Raw genomic sequence first — 18,637 nt, 5'->3', positions numbered from 1 at the left:
TAAATATTTTAGACTTTGTGAGCCACATCCAGTCTCTAGCTTTATTCTTCCTCATTTTGTGTTTTCAACTCTTTAAAAAATGTAGAAGTCATTTCTTAGCATGCGGGCTTCCAAAAAAGGGCGGGATCTGGCCTGTGGGCCATGTGTTGCCAACCCCTAATCAAAGTATTGTTGTGTATTTTTTCCATGAAGCAGTTTTGTTGGGGATGAAATTACCTAACTGTTTTTTATATTTTTGTTTTGTCTTAGTTAATTCATCTGCTTACACTATTTACATGGGAAAGGATAAATATGAAAGTAAGTTTTCAAAAGCATTTGATTTTGAAATTTCCAGCAGGTAAGTGTTAATTGCCTCCTCCCCTACCCCTGCCTTGGTTGGTCAGATATGAGTTTTCAGCTAATTTCTACTAATTAAACCCATTATAAGACACTCCAGTGGGTTAACTTTCCTACGATTTAATTATATCAAATAGTATTGGGGTTTTTTGGACCACTTGTTGCTGATTAGAAACTTAACTTTTACTAAGAGTTTTGTGGTATCGTCTGATGTAAGGTGATATGAATCAGAGGTTAACCTGTGCTAATTTATATCAAGTAAAAATCATGTGTAACTTAGTTGTAAAGATCATTTTCTGTATGTTTTTACCACATTTAAGAATAGAGGAAACATACTTTTAGGATTTTTGAGGCCGAAGATGGCTCTTTTTGAGTTACAGAATGTTAACATTATTTTTTTCAAACTATGTTGATCACTCTGCTCAGAATGAAATACATTATTCCACACTGTACACATCGATGTAACTAAAATAAAAATTTACAAAAAATGCCCATACTTTTTGCTGTGCCCTGTTTTTTGTTTTGTTTGATTTTTACAAAGCTAGACTCAACCAGCTATATTAATTTTTTTGATCCACTAATCAATGTAAACTAAAGTTTAAAAGGAAAAACCGCTTTAGGGATGTGGCCTTCTGATTGCCTGAGTGAGGAGGGAGATGAAAGCAGAGGTGAGCTTTCTTGCTATGGAGCAGGGAGTTGACAGCCCTGAGCTGAGGGAGAAAAGATAGGCAGCAGGGGAGCTTGGAGACCCAACAGAACCCCTCTTCTTCAAGCTTGGAGAATACGCAGTGGCTCTTCTCACAGGGGTTGTGTCATGTTTTGGAAAAAAGCACTCTGAATTCAGGCCCATGTGGGTTAAAATGCAAGCTCTTAGTAGACTGGCTGTAGTCACTTCACCTCTCTGAACCTCACATTGCTGAGGTGTACAAAGAGGATCATGGGCCATTGTTTGTCTTGCAAGGGTGTGAGGGTTAAATAAAGAGCCTGAGTAAAGCACCTGGCCTGGGGTGGGTGCTCAGCAATGGTAGGAGTCACCAATGGAGCTTTTTTAGCTCCCTAGAACCAGCTCCTCTTGCTCCTGGGACCGCTCCATAGCTGGGTGACCACCTTAGGACTCTGAGAGCTGGCCAGTTCCCTCCAGTTACTTTTCTTTAACCTCCAGGTATTGCTTTATTCCCCCCGCCACCGCCACCCCTAAAGCCATCAGTCTGTTCCAGGTGCAGTTTGAAACTGATAACAGTTTAAACTTGATTCTTTAAAAGAGGCAAGTGTAACATTCTTCAGTATGAGACATTTGACATGAATGAAATTAATAAAGTCAAAAATGAAAAAAATGTCAGAGAACAGTAATGTTATATATTACTATAGTATATGTAGATGTAGAACTATAGTTAACATATACACATATTTAATATAACATACAATGTAATATATATAAAATGTATAATGTGATACATGACATGTAATAGCTGTGTAAATATATATAGTTTTAATCAGATCTGTATAAATGGTTTAGAACTTTGCAATAATACTGGTTGCATAAAGCAGAATGAGAATAAGCAAGACAATTACATCCCATCCAAGACCAAAAAAAAAAACCTAAAAACGATAGAATAAAGTAATTTTTAAACAGTTTTTCCTTATAATGAATTTATGACATTGTCTCTGGTGGAGTTATAGAGAAGCAATCTGCTCTATATTAATACTTGAGTTTTCTATTTCTCTTAGTAACTCATACATCATCATAGGTAATTTGTATTTTTTTCATAGCATCCTCCTGATGAATGTGGCTGAGAAGAGGATGCTGAGCAAGGAGGAACAGTTAGAACCAGTCCTGGTTACCTACACTAGATATAGATCCATACCTGATCAAATCTACTTTGCTTTCTACTACATTGAGGATGCAAGCCCAAGACTTAGGTTACTGAGAAGCACCTAAAGGAGAGCTGCTCCCTACGGTTGTGTGGGTTTTGCACTATATGACTCTGGGCAGGAAACTTTATTTATTACAATGAAGGACTGCATTGATACTGCTTCCCATTGACGAGCTCCCAAGGCAGCTATGCCAGGGACAGTCCCATCATGTCTCTCTTTTCCTTCCATTTTAGTTTACTATTTGCTGAGGCTGATCTGTGTGGGTCCACATGCCATCCTCTCTGAGTAGCCAAAGGGGAAGATGTAATCTGTGCTTTTGCAGCATTAAATGTGGAGAGGTACATGCAAAAACAAATAATGATCATTTTGCTGTGAATCTAAAAACTGCTCTTAAAAATGAAGCCTATTTTTAAAAGTGTGGGTTAGGGGCTCCTGGGTGGCTCAGTGCATTAAAGCCTCTGCCTTCAGCTCAGGTCATGATCCCAGGGTTCTGGGATCAAGCCCCTCCTTGGGCTCTCTGCTCAGTGGGTAGCCTGCTTCCCCCTCTCTCTCTCTGCTTCCCTCTGCCTGCTTGTGATCTCTGTCTGTCAAATAAATAAATAAAATCTTAAAAAAAAAAAAAGTATGGATTCACTGAAGCAGTATGAGTAAGTGCTGTAGCAGTAGAGAGGCAGAGAGTAAGAGTGATTGGGAGAGAACCAGGAAGGCTTCGTGGAGAAAGAAGGATTAGGATGGGCTTGATTGTAGCCCATTTAAAGGAATGTCCATTGTAGAAACTTTTATGTACAGATTTATATTTAAAGACATAAATTTAGATTCTACAGATGTAAATTTAGATTCTTTCCAGAACCCACTGGAGTGGTGTTTTGCTGTCCTTAAAATGTATGTAGAAAGAAATCTATGATAGAACATTTTTTCCCCACGACCATTTGGAGTTATTTGGAGATGTCCGTTTTCCTAGTCAACTTTGTATGAAAATATTAAATTTTTAAAACACCCCATTCTCTAGTGCTCCTAGCACTTCATACTTATTTCTAACAGCCTTGATGACTTCAGACAAGTGACTACGTGGAACATAAGTGAATTTTTAATTGAATAATTTTCTTTTACTGAAAAGCTTTCAGATGTTTTCTTTTTATTAGCCAGCAGGTGTCACCAGGGAGCCAAACATGGCCTGACTGAGGGAAAGAGGTTTTTGTATTTCCCTTTACTTTTTTTGGTTCCTTGTTGGCTATTGGCTCAGCTTCCCATTTCAGCTAGTAGGAAGCCCTTCAGAAAATTTATGGTGTCTACACCCTCATCCAAGATTTATCATCCCTTTGTTTTTCTGGAAAATGAATACCCCTTTCAAGTAAGATAGATTATACTTTCTTGGGTACATTTTAAATCATCATATTAATCATTTTGTTTACCTTACAGTTTCTAACCTTGTATCTAACACTTTAAATAATGCTTTTGTATTAAACACAATTAGTTTTTAATTATTAATGTGGCTATTGGAAGTGTATATTGATATTAGTTTTCTGTACTGATAATATATTATTAGCCTTAAGAATGTAAAAGTATACATTTTGAAGGAATAATTCACCTTTTATAAATATGCTTGAAGGAAATAATCAGGAATATGGACATATTTATTTTAAAAATATTTACTAAAGTATTTATAATTAAAAACAGTACAAATATGAACAGTAGAAAAGTTTATTCACATGATAGAATTAAGTAGTCATTGTTTCCAAAGAACTTTTTCATTTTTTATTTTACTTTGATCTAACAAATACATAGCTCAGAACTTCAAATAGTAACAATGCGTATCATAAAAACATTTGTTTTTCCCCTATCCTTTCCAACACCCATGTTCCATCCCAGAGAGACAGTTTTAATTTCTAGCTATTTCTTCTATTTTATTTTTGTTTTATATGTGACAGAATTTTAGGTGATTTTTATTTCCTTTTTTATACTTCTGATGGTTGTTGCATCCTACAATTTTATAATTGAGAGGTCTTTTTTAAAAAAGTAAAATGCGGTTCTCTGATTAGCAAAACCATTTTAACAAATAAATTTCTTACAGTGCATCAATTTCTTAGACCTCATCTAATTTCTTAGCTGCTCTGATTTGAAGTTTTATTACTTTTTAATAGAAATATTTTTGAAGTTTCTTAGAAGTGTTATTATAAAAATAATGACAATTATCATGGCCCAAATGTAAAAACCATTTTTACAAATTTTTCTTTTTCCTGTGTTTTCGAGCATCATAGCCTCTCTGAATTCCTCTTTCCTCCATTAAGTGAGAGAAACAGTTGTGGAAAGGCTTGGTATTTCTCCACTCCCCAGCTTACTGTAAACTCTGGCATATTTTCATTTGAGGTTTTTTTTTTTAACCTTTTCTTTGTTTTCTTGTTTCTCTCTATAGATGAAGATCTAATAAAGCATGGCTGGCCTGAAGATATTTGGTAAGAAATAATTTTGCTTCTGCTTTCTATGCCTTGTTTACTTTTTTAGATTTGGCCAGCCTACCTGATCTTTATGTTGAAACCTAGAACTTACTGCTTTGCATTTTGTTTACGAATGGTCAGTGGTAAGTAGCTGCCTGCCAGCTCCCCTCATTTACAATTGCCTTGTAAACTAGGGATGACCACAGAGGCCTCTGGAACCTAGGCTTTCCTTTCTTTAACCTCATGTGTGTCTTCTCATAGTAGGCTAATGAGACCATCTCACTCACACACTCAGACAGTTCTTCCTGAAAGGACAAAGGATGAGTGAGGGCCTTACAAGTTGTTACAATGAGGAAAATAGAAGCTTTCCTGTAGATGGAATATATAGAGCATCTGACCAGGTCCAGCTTTAAAGAAAACAGAGTCTGGCTTCCCTTTGTCTTTCCAGCTCCCTCATGAAGTTAGCACCATCTTGATCCAGCCTCTACTCCTTCTTTAAAATATTTTCTGGAAATTTAAAACATAATAATTACTTTCTTTGCCTCCTTCGAGGATTATTTTTGCTGCTCACAAAACCCAGCCCAAAGGATGATGACCAATGATCAAAAAACTCCTTCATTTTAGTTGAGTTCTTTTTCTTTTTCTGACTGCCTTAGAATGCCATATGGGCATTTCTACTTCTCAGACCTTGAACCTTTTAGGAGGACATGGACTCCCATGACTTTCACATAACACTTTTGGGCTCAGTTTGTGTTCTTTTTCTGTCTTCAACTTCTACTCTTGTGATGTGTCTCCTGGAGCCTAATTCTTTTTTTTATTAATTAATTTATTTTTTATACACATATAATGTATTTTTATCCCCAGGGGTACAGGTCTGTCTGTCGCCAGGTTTACACACTTCACAGCACTCACCATAGCACATACCCTCCCCAATGTCCATAACCTCACCCTCCTCTCCCGACTGACAACCCCCCTCCGCCCCCGGTTGTTCAGTGAGATTAAGAGTCACTTATGGTTTGTCTCTCTCCCAATCCCATCTTGTTTCATTTTTTCTTCCTGAAGCCTAATTCTATATAGAGAGCAGGAAATGGTCTCCACGACATCCCAAACACCGCCCCTCCCCTCAATGCTGTCCCTAAAGATAAGCACACAGATCCTATTTGCTTTAATGATAGTAATAACAAACATGTATTGAATACCTAACTGCATGCCAAGTGCTGGTAGATGTTTACTTTATTAATACCTTTAATTTCACAGTAACCCTGTAAAAGAGTTACTGGTATTATACCCATTTTCAGATGAAGAAACTAAGTCTCTGGGAGACTGAACAGATGTGCTCTGGTTGTTGCTGTTTCCCCAGCTGGCTCGAGTTCTGAAGTACCAACTTTTTTCTTCCCTTCGGCTGCTGCGCTCTGGCTAAGGGTGACTTCCTTCCTCCCTCGGGCCATTGCTGCAGCTCTCTCTGGACCTCCTTTCTCCCAAGTGTGGGCCTGGATCTTTCACTCAATTCCCTAGAGAGACAGAAGTTAGACACTTTTTTAGAAGGGCTGCTTTACTTTCAATAAAGTGGACAGCGTTGGACATTTAATAGGAAAACTATTGCACAGAAGTTAACCTAAGCTCCCCGCCAGAGGTGGCCATCCTCAGAACCCCCAAGCCCAGCTGCAGGTACCCACCAAAGGGTGCCTCCTCTCTTGTTTCAGTCTGCCCTATGATGGAGGGGATAATTCATGACTAAGAGGAAATGCTTTCCTGTCCGTCTTCTCTGAAGTCCACACTCCAGGAGCCAGGAGGCACTATAAACCTGAAGAATTTTAAAGTCTTTTTTTTTTTTTTTTTTTTTCAATCTACCCCCTCTTCCAGCACAGTGGCCTGTCTTCTGAACTCAAAAATTAGGGGTCCTCAAGGTAGACACTGCTTGGTTCCCTCTTACCTGAGGTGGGCAGTGTACACTGCCAAGGGGCTTTTGGATTGAGTACTGCTTACCTTCTTGGAACTCTAGATTATACGCCTCATGAGGACAATGATCACTTTACTTACTATCCCATCCCATTACCTACCATGGCACCTGGCCTATGGCACATGTCCTATAAATATTTGTTAACTTCCTGATTAACTCTCTTTTTCTCTAGCAGTATCTCTACTGGACATTTCTCCACAATAACTACATTCTGGTATCTCTATTTTGAGGACGTATCACTGAGCTGGCTTATTTCAGTTGTCCTTGAAACCCACAGAGTTCCAGATCTTGTCAAAGGAGATGAGAATGGCTGCCTCTGTTATGTAGTTATCTGCTGTGAATTTCTCACGTTTGAGGTGTAAATACTCGCCTAGTAAAGGTGCCATATTCAGAGTATTCAGATGTACCACGGAAGTCAATTTACCACAGCCTTTTACCTTAATTTTTTAAAAAATTAAATACATGGAAGAGAAATTTCTATGCCTTATGTGTTCTGAGTTGAGCTTTTTATTTCACTATGGTTTACTCTCTCCTGGAATGCTATTTAACCAAATTAATGTCTATAGATACCTTGATACCCATCTTGACCAACTCTTGAGACTAATGACTTGTTGGAAGTGATGGACTTTTACATTCTGAAGCTATTTGGGGCCTAATGTAAGGTGGAATAGCCAGCCCTCGGTTTCAGGACTTTCTTGGCAATCCTGGGAACAGTCCTCGGCATGCTAGGAATGATTCAGTTGATCAGCATTCCAAGGTGATTTTTCCAACCTGTGTCTCTCCAAGGTACACTTTGGAACTTTACCTGAGTTTGTACCAGAAAACCTTCTGAGGCACCTTTAAGCAAAGGATTTTCCCGGGACTAAATGAGAATGAAACTGGGTTTATCTTTAAACAAAAGAACATAGAAAAATAGAAATAGTTTGCCTCCAGACACCCTAGTGAACACTATTTCCAGGGACCCCACTTTGAGGAGTTAAATGACTCAGTTTTGAGGGTCTGCATCTCCCAGTCATTGACACTCATTTGTTGATCTTTCTAGTCTTTGCATTCAGTAAAGAAAACAGGGATGAAGTAAGAGAAAGGAAGATAACAAGGACAAGAAGGAACTAGGAAACTACAGGGAATAATTGAAACTTTTTGGAGTAAACATTTTAGAAGGTTTGGAAAGGTTTTTTAAGGAAACTTGTAGAGCTGGGTTTTTGGGGGTTTTTTTGTTTGTTTTTACAGTTTAACCAAGCCCTGTATTTCCCTGCATTCCCTGTGCCCTCATAGAGGTTAACCTACCAGTGTGGAATTGGTCTGTGTATCAGTATATATTCCCGTGTGGGTTTTGGGATTAGATATACGTTGAATTATTTGTGTACTTCTTTTGATAAAATTCCATATCAGAGACCTTTTCTTAAGGGAAATCAGAATACAATTAAACTACTGTGTGTATGTGGGAAAACATTGCTGTAAGTGGAGAAGTGGTTTAAAACAAGTTGGAATGGGAGGAGTTAGTTCTCGGCTGAACTTGCTTCCTAATGGAGTCTTTCCTAAGATTCTGAAAGAGAGTAATGATATAAATAATTTCTAAATTTGTAAAAACACATTTTTTTCCCAATGGAAAAGGCCAAGCTGAAGACGATAATCAGTAGCAATCTTTTATATGGAATGCAAATGAGTAAATGAACCAGTTGGGGAAAAATCAGTATCCACTTCTGGCTAGCAGTGATGGTTAAAAATAAAATCTAGAGGGCACCTGGGTGGCTCAGTGGGTTAAGCCTCTGCCTTTGGCTGAGGTCATGATCTCAGAGTCCTGGGATCTAGCCTGGCATAGGCATCCATAGACATCGGGCTCTCTGCTCAGCAGGGAGCCTGCTTTCCCCTCCCCCTCTGCCTGCCTCTCTGCCTGCTTTGTGAGCTCTCGCTCTCTCTGTGTCAAATAAATAAATAAAAATCTTTTAAAAAATAAAAAGTTAAAAAAAAACCTAGAGTCATCATTGACTGCCAAAAATGTGTACTGTTTTTCTATATCCACAGTGACTAACAAGATGCTTAATTTGTTGAAAAGAATATTAGGAACACCATAATCTTAACATTTATGTAGAATCATACTGTCTGCATCTTGTACTAGGTGTGAGTGACTATTTTCACTTCTGAAAGATACATTAATGCTAAGAAAATGTCTTAAGAAATACATAATGGGATGCAATGGAACCTCCTTAGGTTTTTACCGAAAACTCTACAGCCCGGGACATTATGGACTAAGGAAGAGACAAGTCAAGTTAACGGAATCCCAAAGTGACCATCATGTGTTACTGTTGTTTGGTGCTAGAATCCTGGGGGCATCTCTGGATGTTGAAAAGAGAGAAAGTCAACTTTATTTGGTAAATTATAAGTATGAAAATCTTAACCACTAGACTAGGTGAGAAAGGGATTAAGTTTAGAAAGATTTCATTACATTGGCGGGTGATAGAGCCTTAATAAAAGGTAAGGTTTTATTTGGGACATTGAGATGGGAGGACATTCCAGATGTTTTTAGGACAGTATCCTAAAGGGTTTATCCCATACTTTCCGAGAAGGCCTGTATTAGGGCCACTGCCAGATGTGAGGGAGGATGAGTTGTTGGTCTGACCCATTTTATGACTTTTCCAACTCTGTGCTTCTCTTTGGATTGTTTTGCCATGCCTTGAAACTTAGGATGTCTCAAACCAAACCTCTCATCTTTTTTCCCAAGCTGGTGTCTTCTCCAGCTGTAAAATATTTCCCCCTGTGGTCCTACCAGTCTCCCAGGCTTGCAACACTGAAGTCTTGATGACGTCTTTCATTCCCCTTCTCTCCTCACCTGAAATTCCTTTCCCTGTGTTTCTCTAAGACCTCTGGTTCCTTCAGGGACTCTCTAAACCTCAGTCCTTCAGAGAAGCTTTTGGTCATGGGTAGCTCTTTCTCACTGGAAAAATCACCCTTTCCAGGGTATTTCCATTTCTCTGGTATTCATCTTGGCACTTCGTCTCACACAGCTGCAGAACTTTTTGTGTTTATCTTACCTCTCCCGGTTGATAGTGCCTTTAGAGGCGGTGGTTGTGTTTTATACTCCCTGTGGTGCTTGGCATGTGGTAAGCACTGAGTTAATACTTTCTGAATTGGAATGCTTTGAATGCAAGGGGCCTGAGGAGATGGTTGTCTTATACCTCTTGCTAAAAGTGGTTTTCATTCTTTGTAGGTTTCATGTGGACAAACTTTCTTCGGCTCATGTATACCTTCGATTACATAAGGTAACTGGATTTAAACGTGGACTCATGACTTTTTCTCTGGGGATGAACATCCTATCTCGTCCTCTGTCCTTTTTTTTTTTTTTTTTTTTTGCAGTTTAAATTGCTTAAAGTAATAAATATGTACAACAGTTGAAAAATGAGCAAATGAAGAGATGTCTTACCCCTGACCTGGAACATCACTTAAGGGAAAGTCTGGTGATTTTTGGATACTTGGAAGGGGCCATTGTCCATATACCCCAGCTAGAACCACTGCCCTGACTGGCGTAATTATCCTGCCAGTTCAGCTGTGTGGTTTGTCACCTCTGCTTCCTCTCCCTTTCATTTCATTTGACAATTCTGGACCTCTATCTTTTCCTGTGGAGATCATGTGTGGTTCCTTTTTCTCACACTCATGGGATTGTCCTGCCTCACTGAGGACTGATGTTCCCAGTTATCAGGGGCTTCTCTGAGACATTTAAAACAGCATTAAATTAGTAAATGGAAAAAAAAAAAATGCAGTGTCTCCTAGTAACATAAAAGTGCTATTTTTCTAATATCTTTACATTCATATATTACATTTTATACAGTTGAATCATAGGGTGTATATACTTGCTATGTGTATTACTTTTTTTTTTTAATGTCTTACTTTGGAATGATTTTAGATTTAGAGAAAAGTTGCAGAGATAGCACAGAGTTCCCCTAGACCCCATGCCTATTTTCCCCCCATTGTGAACATCTTACATGACTATGGCAGATTGGTTAGAACCAAGAAACCAACATTGGTACATTACCGTTAACTAAACTCTGGACTCTATTTTGATTTCACCAGTTTTTCCATTAATGTCCTCCTTCTGTCCCAGGAACCAGCCCAGTGTCCCACACGGTGTTTAATGGTCACATCTGCCTAGGCTCTGATATGTGGCAGTTTCACACTGAAAATGTGAGACTCTCCGTATTTCTCATGACCATGACAATATAAGAAGCACTGGCCAGGTTCTTCACAGAATGTCACTCAATTTGAGTTTATCTGATGTTTTCCTCATGACTGGAGTTCTGGGTTTTGGAGGAAGAAATAGCACAAAGGTGGAGCACCCTCCTCATCCCATCATGTCAAGGGTACATGCATTGATAGAACTTAGCACTGACATGGCTAACCTTCATCTCCTGGCCAGGCCAGTGTTTGCGAGGTTTGCCCACTGGAGTGTTATTTTTCTCCCCCCTTCCACACTCTGTTATTTGGAAACAAGTCATCAAGTCCAGCCCATACTCAAGGGGGTAGGGATGGAATTAAGCTCTACTTCTTGCAGTGGGTGGAGTATTTACATATATAAGGAAAATTTACCTCTTCTGCCCTGTATATTTAATACAGTAATTTATTTGTATCACTGTGGACTCATATGTTTATTTTATACTCTGGGTTATAAACCAATTCTGTGTTATTTGGTTGCTGAAATTGTCCCAGCTTTGGTCGGAGCTCTTTCAGCTTGACTTCTATGTTCCTTTGATATGCTCCCATTCTTTTGTTTTTGAGCACTTCCTTACTTTCTGGCTTACTAAGATGCTGTGGACTTGTCTTGTATTTTCCCTGCACAGTCCTAGAACCAGCCCTTTCTTCAAGGGATGCTGATTCCTTTTATTGGGGAATGGTACTTAGAAGCCAAGTCTGGATGTGGTGTGCTCACTGCTCCAGGAGTGTCATTGCTTCTAGGCCCTCTCCAAGGTCTAGGAACTACATGTATGTATATGCCAGCTACAGAGCTAGGAACTACATATGTGTATACTAACATGTTAGTAATTCCTATGAACCTTTGTTTCTGTGTCTCCATTTTTATCTATTTTAAGCTAAACATGAGCTCATACTGATGTCTCTGACTAACCTGTTATTACAGAGGCCACTCTAGCCTTTTCTCCTTGCTTCTCTGTTACTTCCCAGAGCAAGAAGCCTGGTTCCCACAATCTACCATCTATTTGCTTATTCAGCTCCACTATTTGTATAAGTGGTTTCAGATCTGTTCAGGTATCTCCCCATGCAAAACAACTTTATCAACTAAAGTACAGTGTTTATATGCAATTATTTTTTATCTTTTTGCCTTATAGTTTCCAGTCAAAATACTGTTTCCCAAAATTATTTTTAAGCTGCTCCGTTTTTTACCCGATGCCTTTCAGTGATGTCATGCCACGCACTTAGATTTTTTTTGTCTCAGTTTACATTCCATCCTGTTGTATTATGCAACAATTGTTAGTTCCCCTAGTTAATTATATTACTCTTTAAAATGACAGTTTGATACGCTTTTTCATCTTACTGTATTTCATATTTATTGTTTTGACTAGATGCTTTGAGTTGATAGATATTGTGCCGCAATTAATACGGAACCTCTCATGTCAGAACATGAGTTCTTTATGGTTTTCGGCATTATGAATTGCCAACAAGAAATTTCTTTTCTTTTTTTTTTTTTTTTAAAGATTTTATTTATTTATTTGAGAGAGGGAGAGACAGTGAGAGAGAGCATGAGCGAGGAGAAGGTCAGAGGGAGAAGCAGACTCCCCATGGAGCTGGGAGCCTGATGCGGGACTCGATCCCGGGACTCCAGGATCATGACCTGAGCTGAAGGCAGTCGTTTAACCAACTGAGCCACCCAGGCATCCCAAGAAATTTCTTTTTTAATGAACCATTTTCTGTTCTTCTTTTGAATTAAGTTTTTTACAGTGATTTTCAGAAATGGAATCACCGAGTCAAAAGATAATTGCCCTCTAAAAATAATTGCACTAGTTTAAAATGCTGCCTGATATATACAGGTTTTCCAAATCCTTCCTGGGATTTTATAACTTCAAAACAATAGCAATCTTTTGACAATTTTTTAATAAGTATAAGATGCTATTTCATTATGATTATAATAATATTCACTTCTTAATTTTTTAGCAAGGTTAAAAAGTGTGCCCCATCTTTATTTATACTGTTTGTTTTTGAGAACTGTGTTGTAAAGGAAAAAGGAAGATTGAACTCTGTGCTGGAACAAAAGTCTGGATTCTCCTTGGCAACTTCTTGCCATTTTAGAACTATTTTAATTTTAGAGTAAATAGAGTATGGTGTTACCAAGTTTCCCTTTGGTTCAAATTAAATTTTTTTTTCCTTTAGACTCTGCTTTGTCAGGAAATGGAAATAATAGTGGTAGCCCCAAGTTCATTTACCACCAGTTACTCCTTGTTTGAGAAGAAGTTTAATTTCATTTTCTTTTGGAAGCACGTCATGTATTCTATAAAAATATACACTCTTTAGGGAAGTTTACCTGTTCGATCTGCAGTAAATGGCATAGCCTTTTGTACTTAGTAGGTCCTAAGTGAGTGTTGGAGCTGGAGTCAGACCAAGTGGTTGAGGACCCAGACTGCTGGAGGTGAGCCAAGGCTCTCTAGCTGTGACTTTGAGGAGATCACCTTGTGCCCGTTTCCTCATCCGTAAAAGGAGCTAATAGTGCCTGTCCTCTTGGGCCATTGTGAGAATTAACTGAGCAGTTAGAATAATGACTGAATAATGACTGAAGCAGTTAAAGTAATGCCTAGCACATGCTAAGCTTCGTATGTGTTAACTTTTTGGTTGTTGAATTCAGTTCAGTTCAACCCAGAACTTGAAGATCATGGATTTTCAGCAGTGTTTTTTCCTAGGCTTCTTTGACTTTCAGAAACCTGTAGAAAACCCTCACCTATCTAGAGGTCTCTTATCTCGTTGACAGAGATGGCACAAAGCCCACAGTCACAATTCTGACATTTACATTGAGAGCACCTCAGACTTCTCCAGTCAGTTCACTCTGACTTTATGCATGATGCTAAGCTGAAAGATTGCTTTAAGTCCTCCCATATTATATTAGAAGTAGCCAACAGAAAGATGAGATCGCTTCAGCCATAGTGACAGACACAGGTAGTAAGAAGGGATATCAGGATGTAGCCTAACATCAGGGACCAAGAACCTATGTTTCCGTAAGAATTCTGAAAGCACCGTACCCTGGGGTCAGTTGCTACAACCCTTAGGCCTGTCTCAGCTGAGAGAGCCTGTCTCTCAGCTCTGTCACTTACTAGATTTGGGGGACCCTGGCCCAGTTACTTAACCTTGTTAAAGTTCATTTTCATCATTGCTAAAGTTAAGATAATGCTGTCTATTTCATATGACTGTTTACTTAGTGCCTGACACATGGTGGCTACTTAAAAAGTGGTAGCTCTTTTGTTTTTTACTTATTCATTTGAATTTATTTAGAACAGAATGTCCTGTGCATTTTAGAAGCTTCTGAAGCCATCACTATCACCATTTAATGGCCTAGTGTAATGGTTGGTAGTCTTAGTAATGACATTGTATTATCAAGATGTTAAATTCAGAATCCTTTCTTTAAGTGGTCAGGGAATTGCTTAGCATGAGGTATGTCATTGAAGTAGTGGCAAACTTAAATCGTGTATTTTTTTTTGGTCAAAATTCATGTATTTGAGTGATCCCCACTTTAGAACAAAACAAAACAAAATTCAAAAACATCATGGAATAAACTTAATTTATCTCAAGTTATTTGGGTAGGTAGGACATTTCATTCCCATACAGAAGTGCTGCTTTAGTCCCATGCCTAGTTGGAACCAGCACTGAGGTGATTCCAGCTTGCTCTGCCTTTGAAATATTTTTGTTCTTTTGGAATGGCTTTGCTTATTCAGCTTGAACTTTGTTACAGTATCTGTACAGAAAAATGAGTCAATATTATTTTTCCGTTAGGGTGGGTGGCTACATCGAACACACCAAGAGCTGGGTTCCTAATTAAGGCTGGTGGATGACCTGCCTCAAATGACATTTGAGACCCAAGACCATAAGATATCTCTGTGAGAGGAAGGTCGTAGGGACCTCAGCAAAGAAGACTTCCAATTATCAAAAATAGGTACCATTTCCCTACAATGTTTCCAGAAGTAAGAATGAAGAGAAGAAAGTAACAAGAGAGAGGAGAAAGTTCCTGAGACATAATTCCAATTAGTATTTTGGTGGTTTTCTTTTATACCCTTTTCCCCCACTTATTAAGTATTATTATTTTCCATATTACTTGTACTGCCTTCTCTCAAACATTCCCATAATATAGACTTCATTTTTCAGTGTTCAGAGATATGATGAAGAGCTTCTGCTTTTAATTGTGCCTTGTAAGGCACCAAAGCCTGGTATTGATCAGTCACAAGGTAGTGAACCATCTGGTTTATTTTTATGTTCCAGGGGGAGAAGATAGAAGACATTCCAAAGGAAGTCCTGATGGACTGTGCCCATCTTGTGAAGGCCAATAGCATTCAAGGTCAGTTCAGAATTAATGCCAATGTCTGTGTCTGAAATTGAATATATTTTAGAAAACATGTCAGTGACTTCGGCTTGAGTCAAACGAATAATCTCTAATACACCTTTCCCCTGTTTTGTTCTTTAAGGTGGCAGTTCTGCTACCTGTCCAAGAATTGAAAACTAATCTCTCCACCCCTCTCATGTTCCCGGTCCTTTCTCAAAAAGTTCTTTCTACCGTGTTCTCATTACCTTGACTGGAAGCTTGTCTAGACCTGCCTATCCTTGATGTTGTTCGTAGAAAGACTTTTGGGGACGCCTGGGTGGCTTAATCAGTTAAGCATCTGATTCTTGGTTTTGGCCCAGGTCCTGATCTCATGGCTCGTGAAATCGAATCCCCTTGTGGGACTTCATATTCAGTGGGAGTCTGCTTGGATAGTCTCTCCATCTGCCCTTGCCCTAACACTAGCGACTCTCTCTCTCTCTCTTTCTCTCTCTCACACACAAATAAATAAATCTTTAAAAAAAAGAAAGAAAGAAAGAAAGAAAGAAAGCTTTTGGAAATGAGGTTAGGTTAATAGCTAAGCAAGAGATTGTCTTAAGGCTTTATTTTTTTAATGCTATGTGATGTCTTTCTTTTCATCATTTTTTCTTAAATTCTAGAACTCAAAGCTCTGTATCCCTGTTTCCTACTCTTTCCTTCTCTTTTTTTCATTCTTTCTTCTCCCTGTATATTAAAGGAATCAAGTCTGTTGATCTTTTTATCTCCTAGAGAATCTCACTTAGTTGGTCTGGGGTGATCCATAAGTATCCATATTTTTCCATTGTTTTCCAGGAGATTGTAATGTGCACAGAGGGTTGAGAACAATTGGCTTGTTTTAGGGGAGGCCTGCAATTCTGGGCTTGGTGCTTGTTTAGTTCTGTCAGTAGTAGATTTAATCAGTCAGTAGTCGGTACAGGTCAAGAAGGATAATTTTGGGGGTGGAAGTGTGACTTAAAAAGGAAGCCAGGAGATGATAGTCTGCTAAGAATGGTTGAGCTAGTAGGTTGGATTTTTGGGTGTAGGACGTAGAGTTAGAGTGGAAGTAAATTTGGTGAGATGTGATCTAGAGGGTTGGAAAGTAATATGGTTTGATAGAGGGCGGACACAAAGCTGATAGCAGGTACCAGGGTTGGAGATTATAGGATAAGAGCTGGCCAGTGTACCCTTTCCTCATCACTTAGACAGGGTTTCCTAAATCTGAGTTGGGCAGCTTTACTGAGTCAGATACTGAGCCAAAGAAAGTAGAAGTCTGGTCTTGTAGAGCCAGTGATTTTCAACTCCATAAATCATTAAATTGCAGTTAATCTTAGGACATTCCATTTTTATGAGCAGAACAGAGTTCTTAAGATTTCCAGTCATGAGCTTCAGTTATTAAAGTAAAAATAATAAAATTAAAACAATCATTATCCTCCTGTGTGTTGCAGCCTTTCACGTGATCTTGTCCCCTTTCCATACCCCTGGCGAGGAGATGTTACTTTATTAAGGGATCTTTGGACTGTTTATTCTGGGCCTGGCCTCTTTCTTTTTAATCTCTTTGTAGTTTACTAGTTTTAGAGAAGACAGAAAAGACAGAAGAGTTCTGACACTGCCTTCCGCTGCTTTCCACTTCAGCTTTCCCCTGTGAAAGCTCTCTTAGCAGAACAAGTAGCTGAGCCCAGGAACCTCACCTAGGAGTTGACAGCAGAGGATGCTGAGCTGCTCCATTTTCCTTGCTACCCCCGAACCCCCTGCTTGACCACCTCTGGCTCCAAGAAATTGAGTTAAACTTGTTTGTCATCATGGAATCTGGTCAGTTTATTCGTAGACTCCTTTGCCAGATTAAACTTTCTAAAAGCTTAGATACTATCTATGACATGCTTCCCCTTAATTACACAGTTAAGTCCAGACTTCTTAAGCTGGAAGGTAAGCATCTCTGCTCTGACTACAGGCTTCTTTTCCCTTCACATATTTCACCCTCCAGCCAAAGCATGTCTTGGCTGTTTTCTTCCCATACACCTCTGCTTATGTTGTCTTCTCTTTCCTCAGTTTTATCTGCCTTGTCAGTCATCTCACGTCTAGATGCAAGCTAAGGTTCAAGGTCCACCCAGTGGTTGTAGTAATGGTACTAATAGCTAACCTTGAGCGCTAATTACATGCCTGGCACTGTGCTAAAAACTTCACGGATTATTTCATTTATCAACGCTACGGAGATATGCATTATTATTTTCATTCTAGAGGTGAGGGAGCTGAGTTTAAGGGAGTAAAGAACCTTCCCAAGTCCTCAGAGCTCTGAAGTGTGGCAGCAGGTGCATTTGAAGTCAGTCTGACCTAAAAGTCTTCTGTCTAAACCACTAAACTGTATTAACCGATCCAGTGGAGCCTTTGCCTTCTTCCAGTGTGGGTGATCACTGCCCTCTTGGAGCACTTTACCTCTACCTTTCAAGTAGCATTTGATGAGTTCTGCTTTTCTTATCTTTCTCTTTTCTTTTTCCTTTTTTTTTTTTTTTAAGATTAGATTTATTTATTTTAGAGAGAGAGAGAGAGCGGGGACCAGGGGAGAGGGTGTCTGTTGCAGGGAAGGCAGAGGGAGAGAAGCAGACTTCTTGCTAAGCAGGAAGTCAGGAAATCTGACATGGAGCTCAGTCCCAGGACCCTGAGATCATGAGCTGAGCCAAAGGGAGACACTTAACCAACTGAGCCACCTCGGCGCTGTGGTGAGTTCTGCTTTCCATGGTAGTGATTTACATACTTACCTGCCTTCCTTTAGTCTTGGAAGGCAAGACCCATTGTCTGATCCATGTTTAGGTCTCCCATAGCACCATGCACATGGAGATCTTTTTAAATCTTCATTTTGAAAAAAAAGTTCCAAAGCTACAGAAATGTTGCAAGAAAAAATACAACTCCTATATGCCCTTCACTTGGATTCAATAATTTTTCCATATGTATTTGCTTCTCTCTATAATGTTCTAATTATTTGTTTTTTTAGCTGAATCATTTAATGGAAAAATTCTAGACCTCATAACTCTTTAGTATGTCCTAAGAACAGGAACTTGTCTTAAGTAACTGTGTTACTGTAACCAGATTTAGGAAATTTCATGTGGATAGAATACTGTCATTTAATATACAGTCCCAGTTGTTTTTTTCCCAGTTGTCCCACTACTGTCCCTTTATAGCATTTTGTTTTCCTGACCCAAGATCATATGTTATAGTTATTCATCATATCTCTAGTCTCTTTTAACCTGAAGACACTTTTTTTTTAAGAACTTTTTTTTTTTTTAAGATTTATTTATTTATTTGACAGACAGAGATCACAATTAGGCAGAGAGGCAGGCAGAGAGAGAGGGAGGAGGAAGAGCAGGCTCCCCACGGAGCAGATAGCCCAATGTGGGGCTCAATCCCAGGACCCTGGGATCATGACCTAAGCCGAAGGCAGAGGCTCAACCCACTGAGCCACGCAGGCACCCCGACACTTATTTTTTTAATTTAATT

At 39.0% G+C, this 18,637-nt stretch overlaps 1 protein-coding gene across 3 annotated transcripts in view; it reads left to right on the top strand.

Moving 5' to 3' along the window:
• CCDC25 (coiled-coil domain containing 25) overlaps nucleotides 1–18,637 on the top strand; it is a 41,292-nt gene that overhangs the window by 4,887 nt on the left and 17,768 nt on the right. For 2 of the 3 annotated variants that reach the window (XM_045078366.1, XM_004775114.3), the window contains exons 2-5: nucleotides 250–297; nucleotides 4,625–4,664; nucleotides 9,815–9,866; nucleotides 15,073–15,148. In XM_045078366.1, coding sequence (XP_044934301.1) covers nucleotides 250–297; nucleotides 4,625–4,664; nucleotides 9,815–9,866; nucleotides 15,073–15,148 — 216 coding nt within the window. Of the gene's footprint in view, nucleotides 1–249; nucleotides 298–2,444; nucleotides 2,550–4,624; nucleotides 4,665–9,814; nucleotides 9,867–15,072; nucleotides 15,149–18,637 lie in introns of those variants that run through there. The other variant, XM_004775117.3, reaches the window with a different exon arrangement.

The sequence above is a fragment of the Mustela putorius genome, unplaced genomic scaffold (genome assembly GCF_011764305.1).
Source record: "Mustela putorius furo isolate JIRA1106 unplaced genomic scaffold, ASM1176430v1.1 tig00000242_pilon_pilon_pilon, whole genome shotgun sequence".
Classification (NCBI taxonomy): domain Eukaryota; kingdom Metazoa; phylum Chordata; class Mammalia; order Carnivora; family Mustelidae; genus Mustela; species Mustela putorius.
The sequence above is the reverse complement of the archived record's forward strand: the minus strand, read 5'-3'. Positions and strand labels throughout refer to the sequence as shown.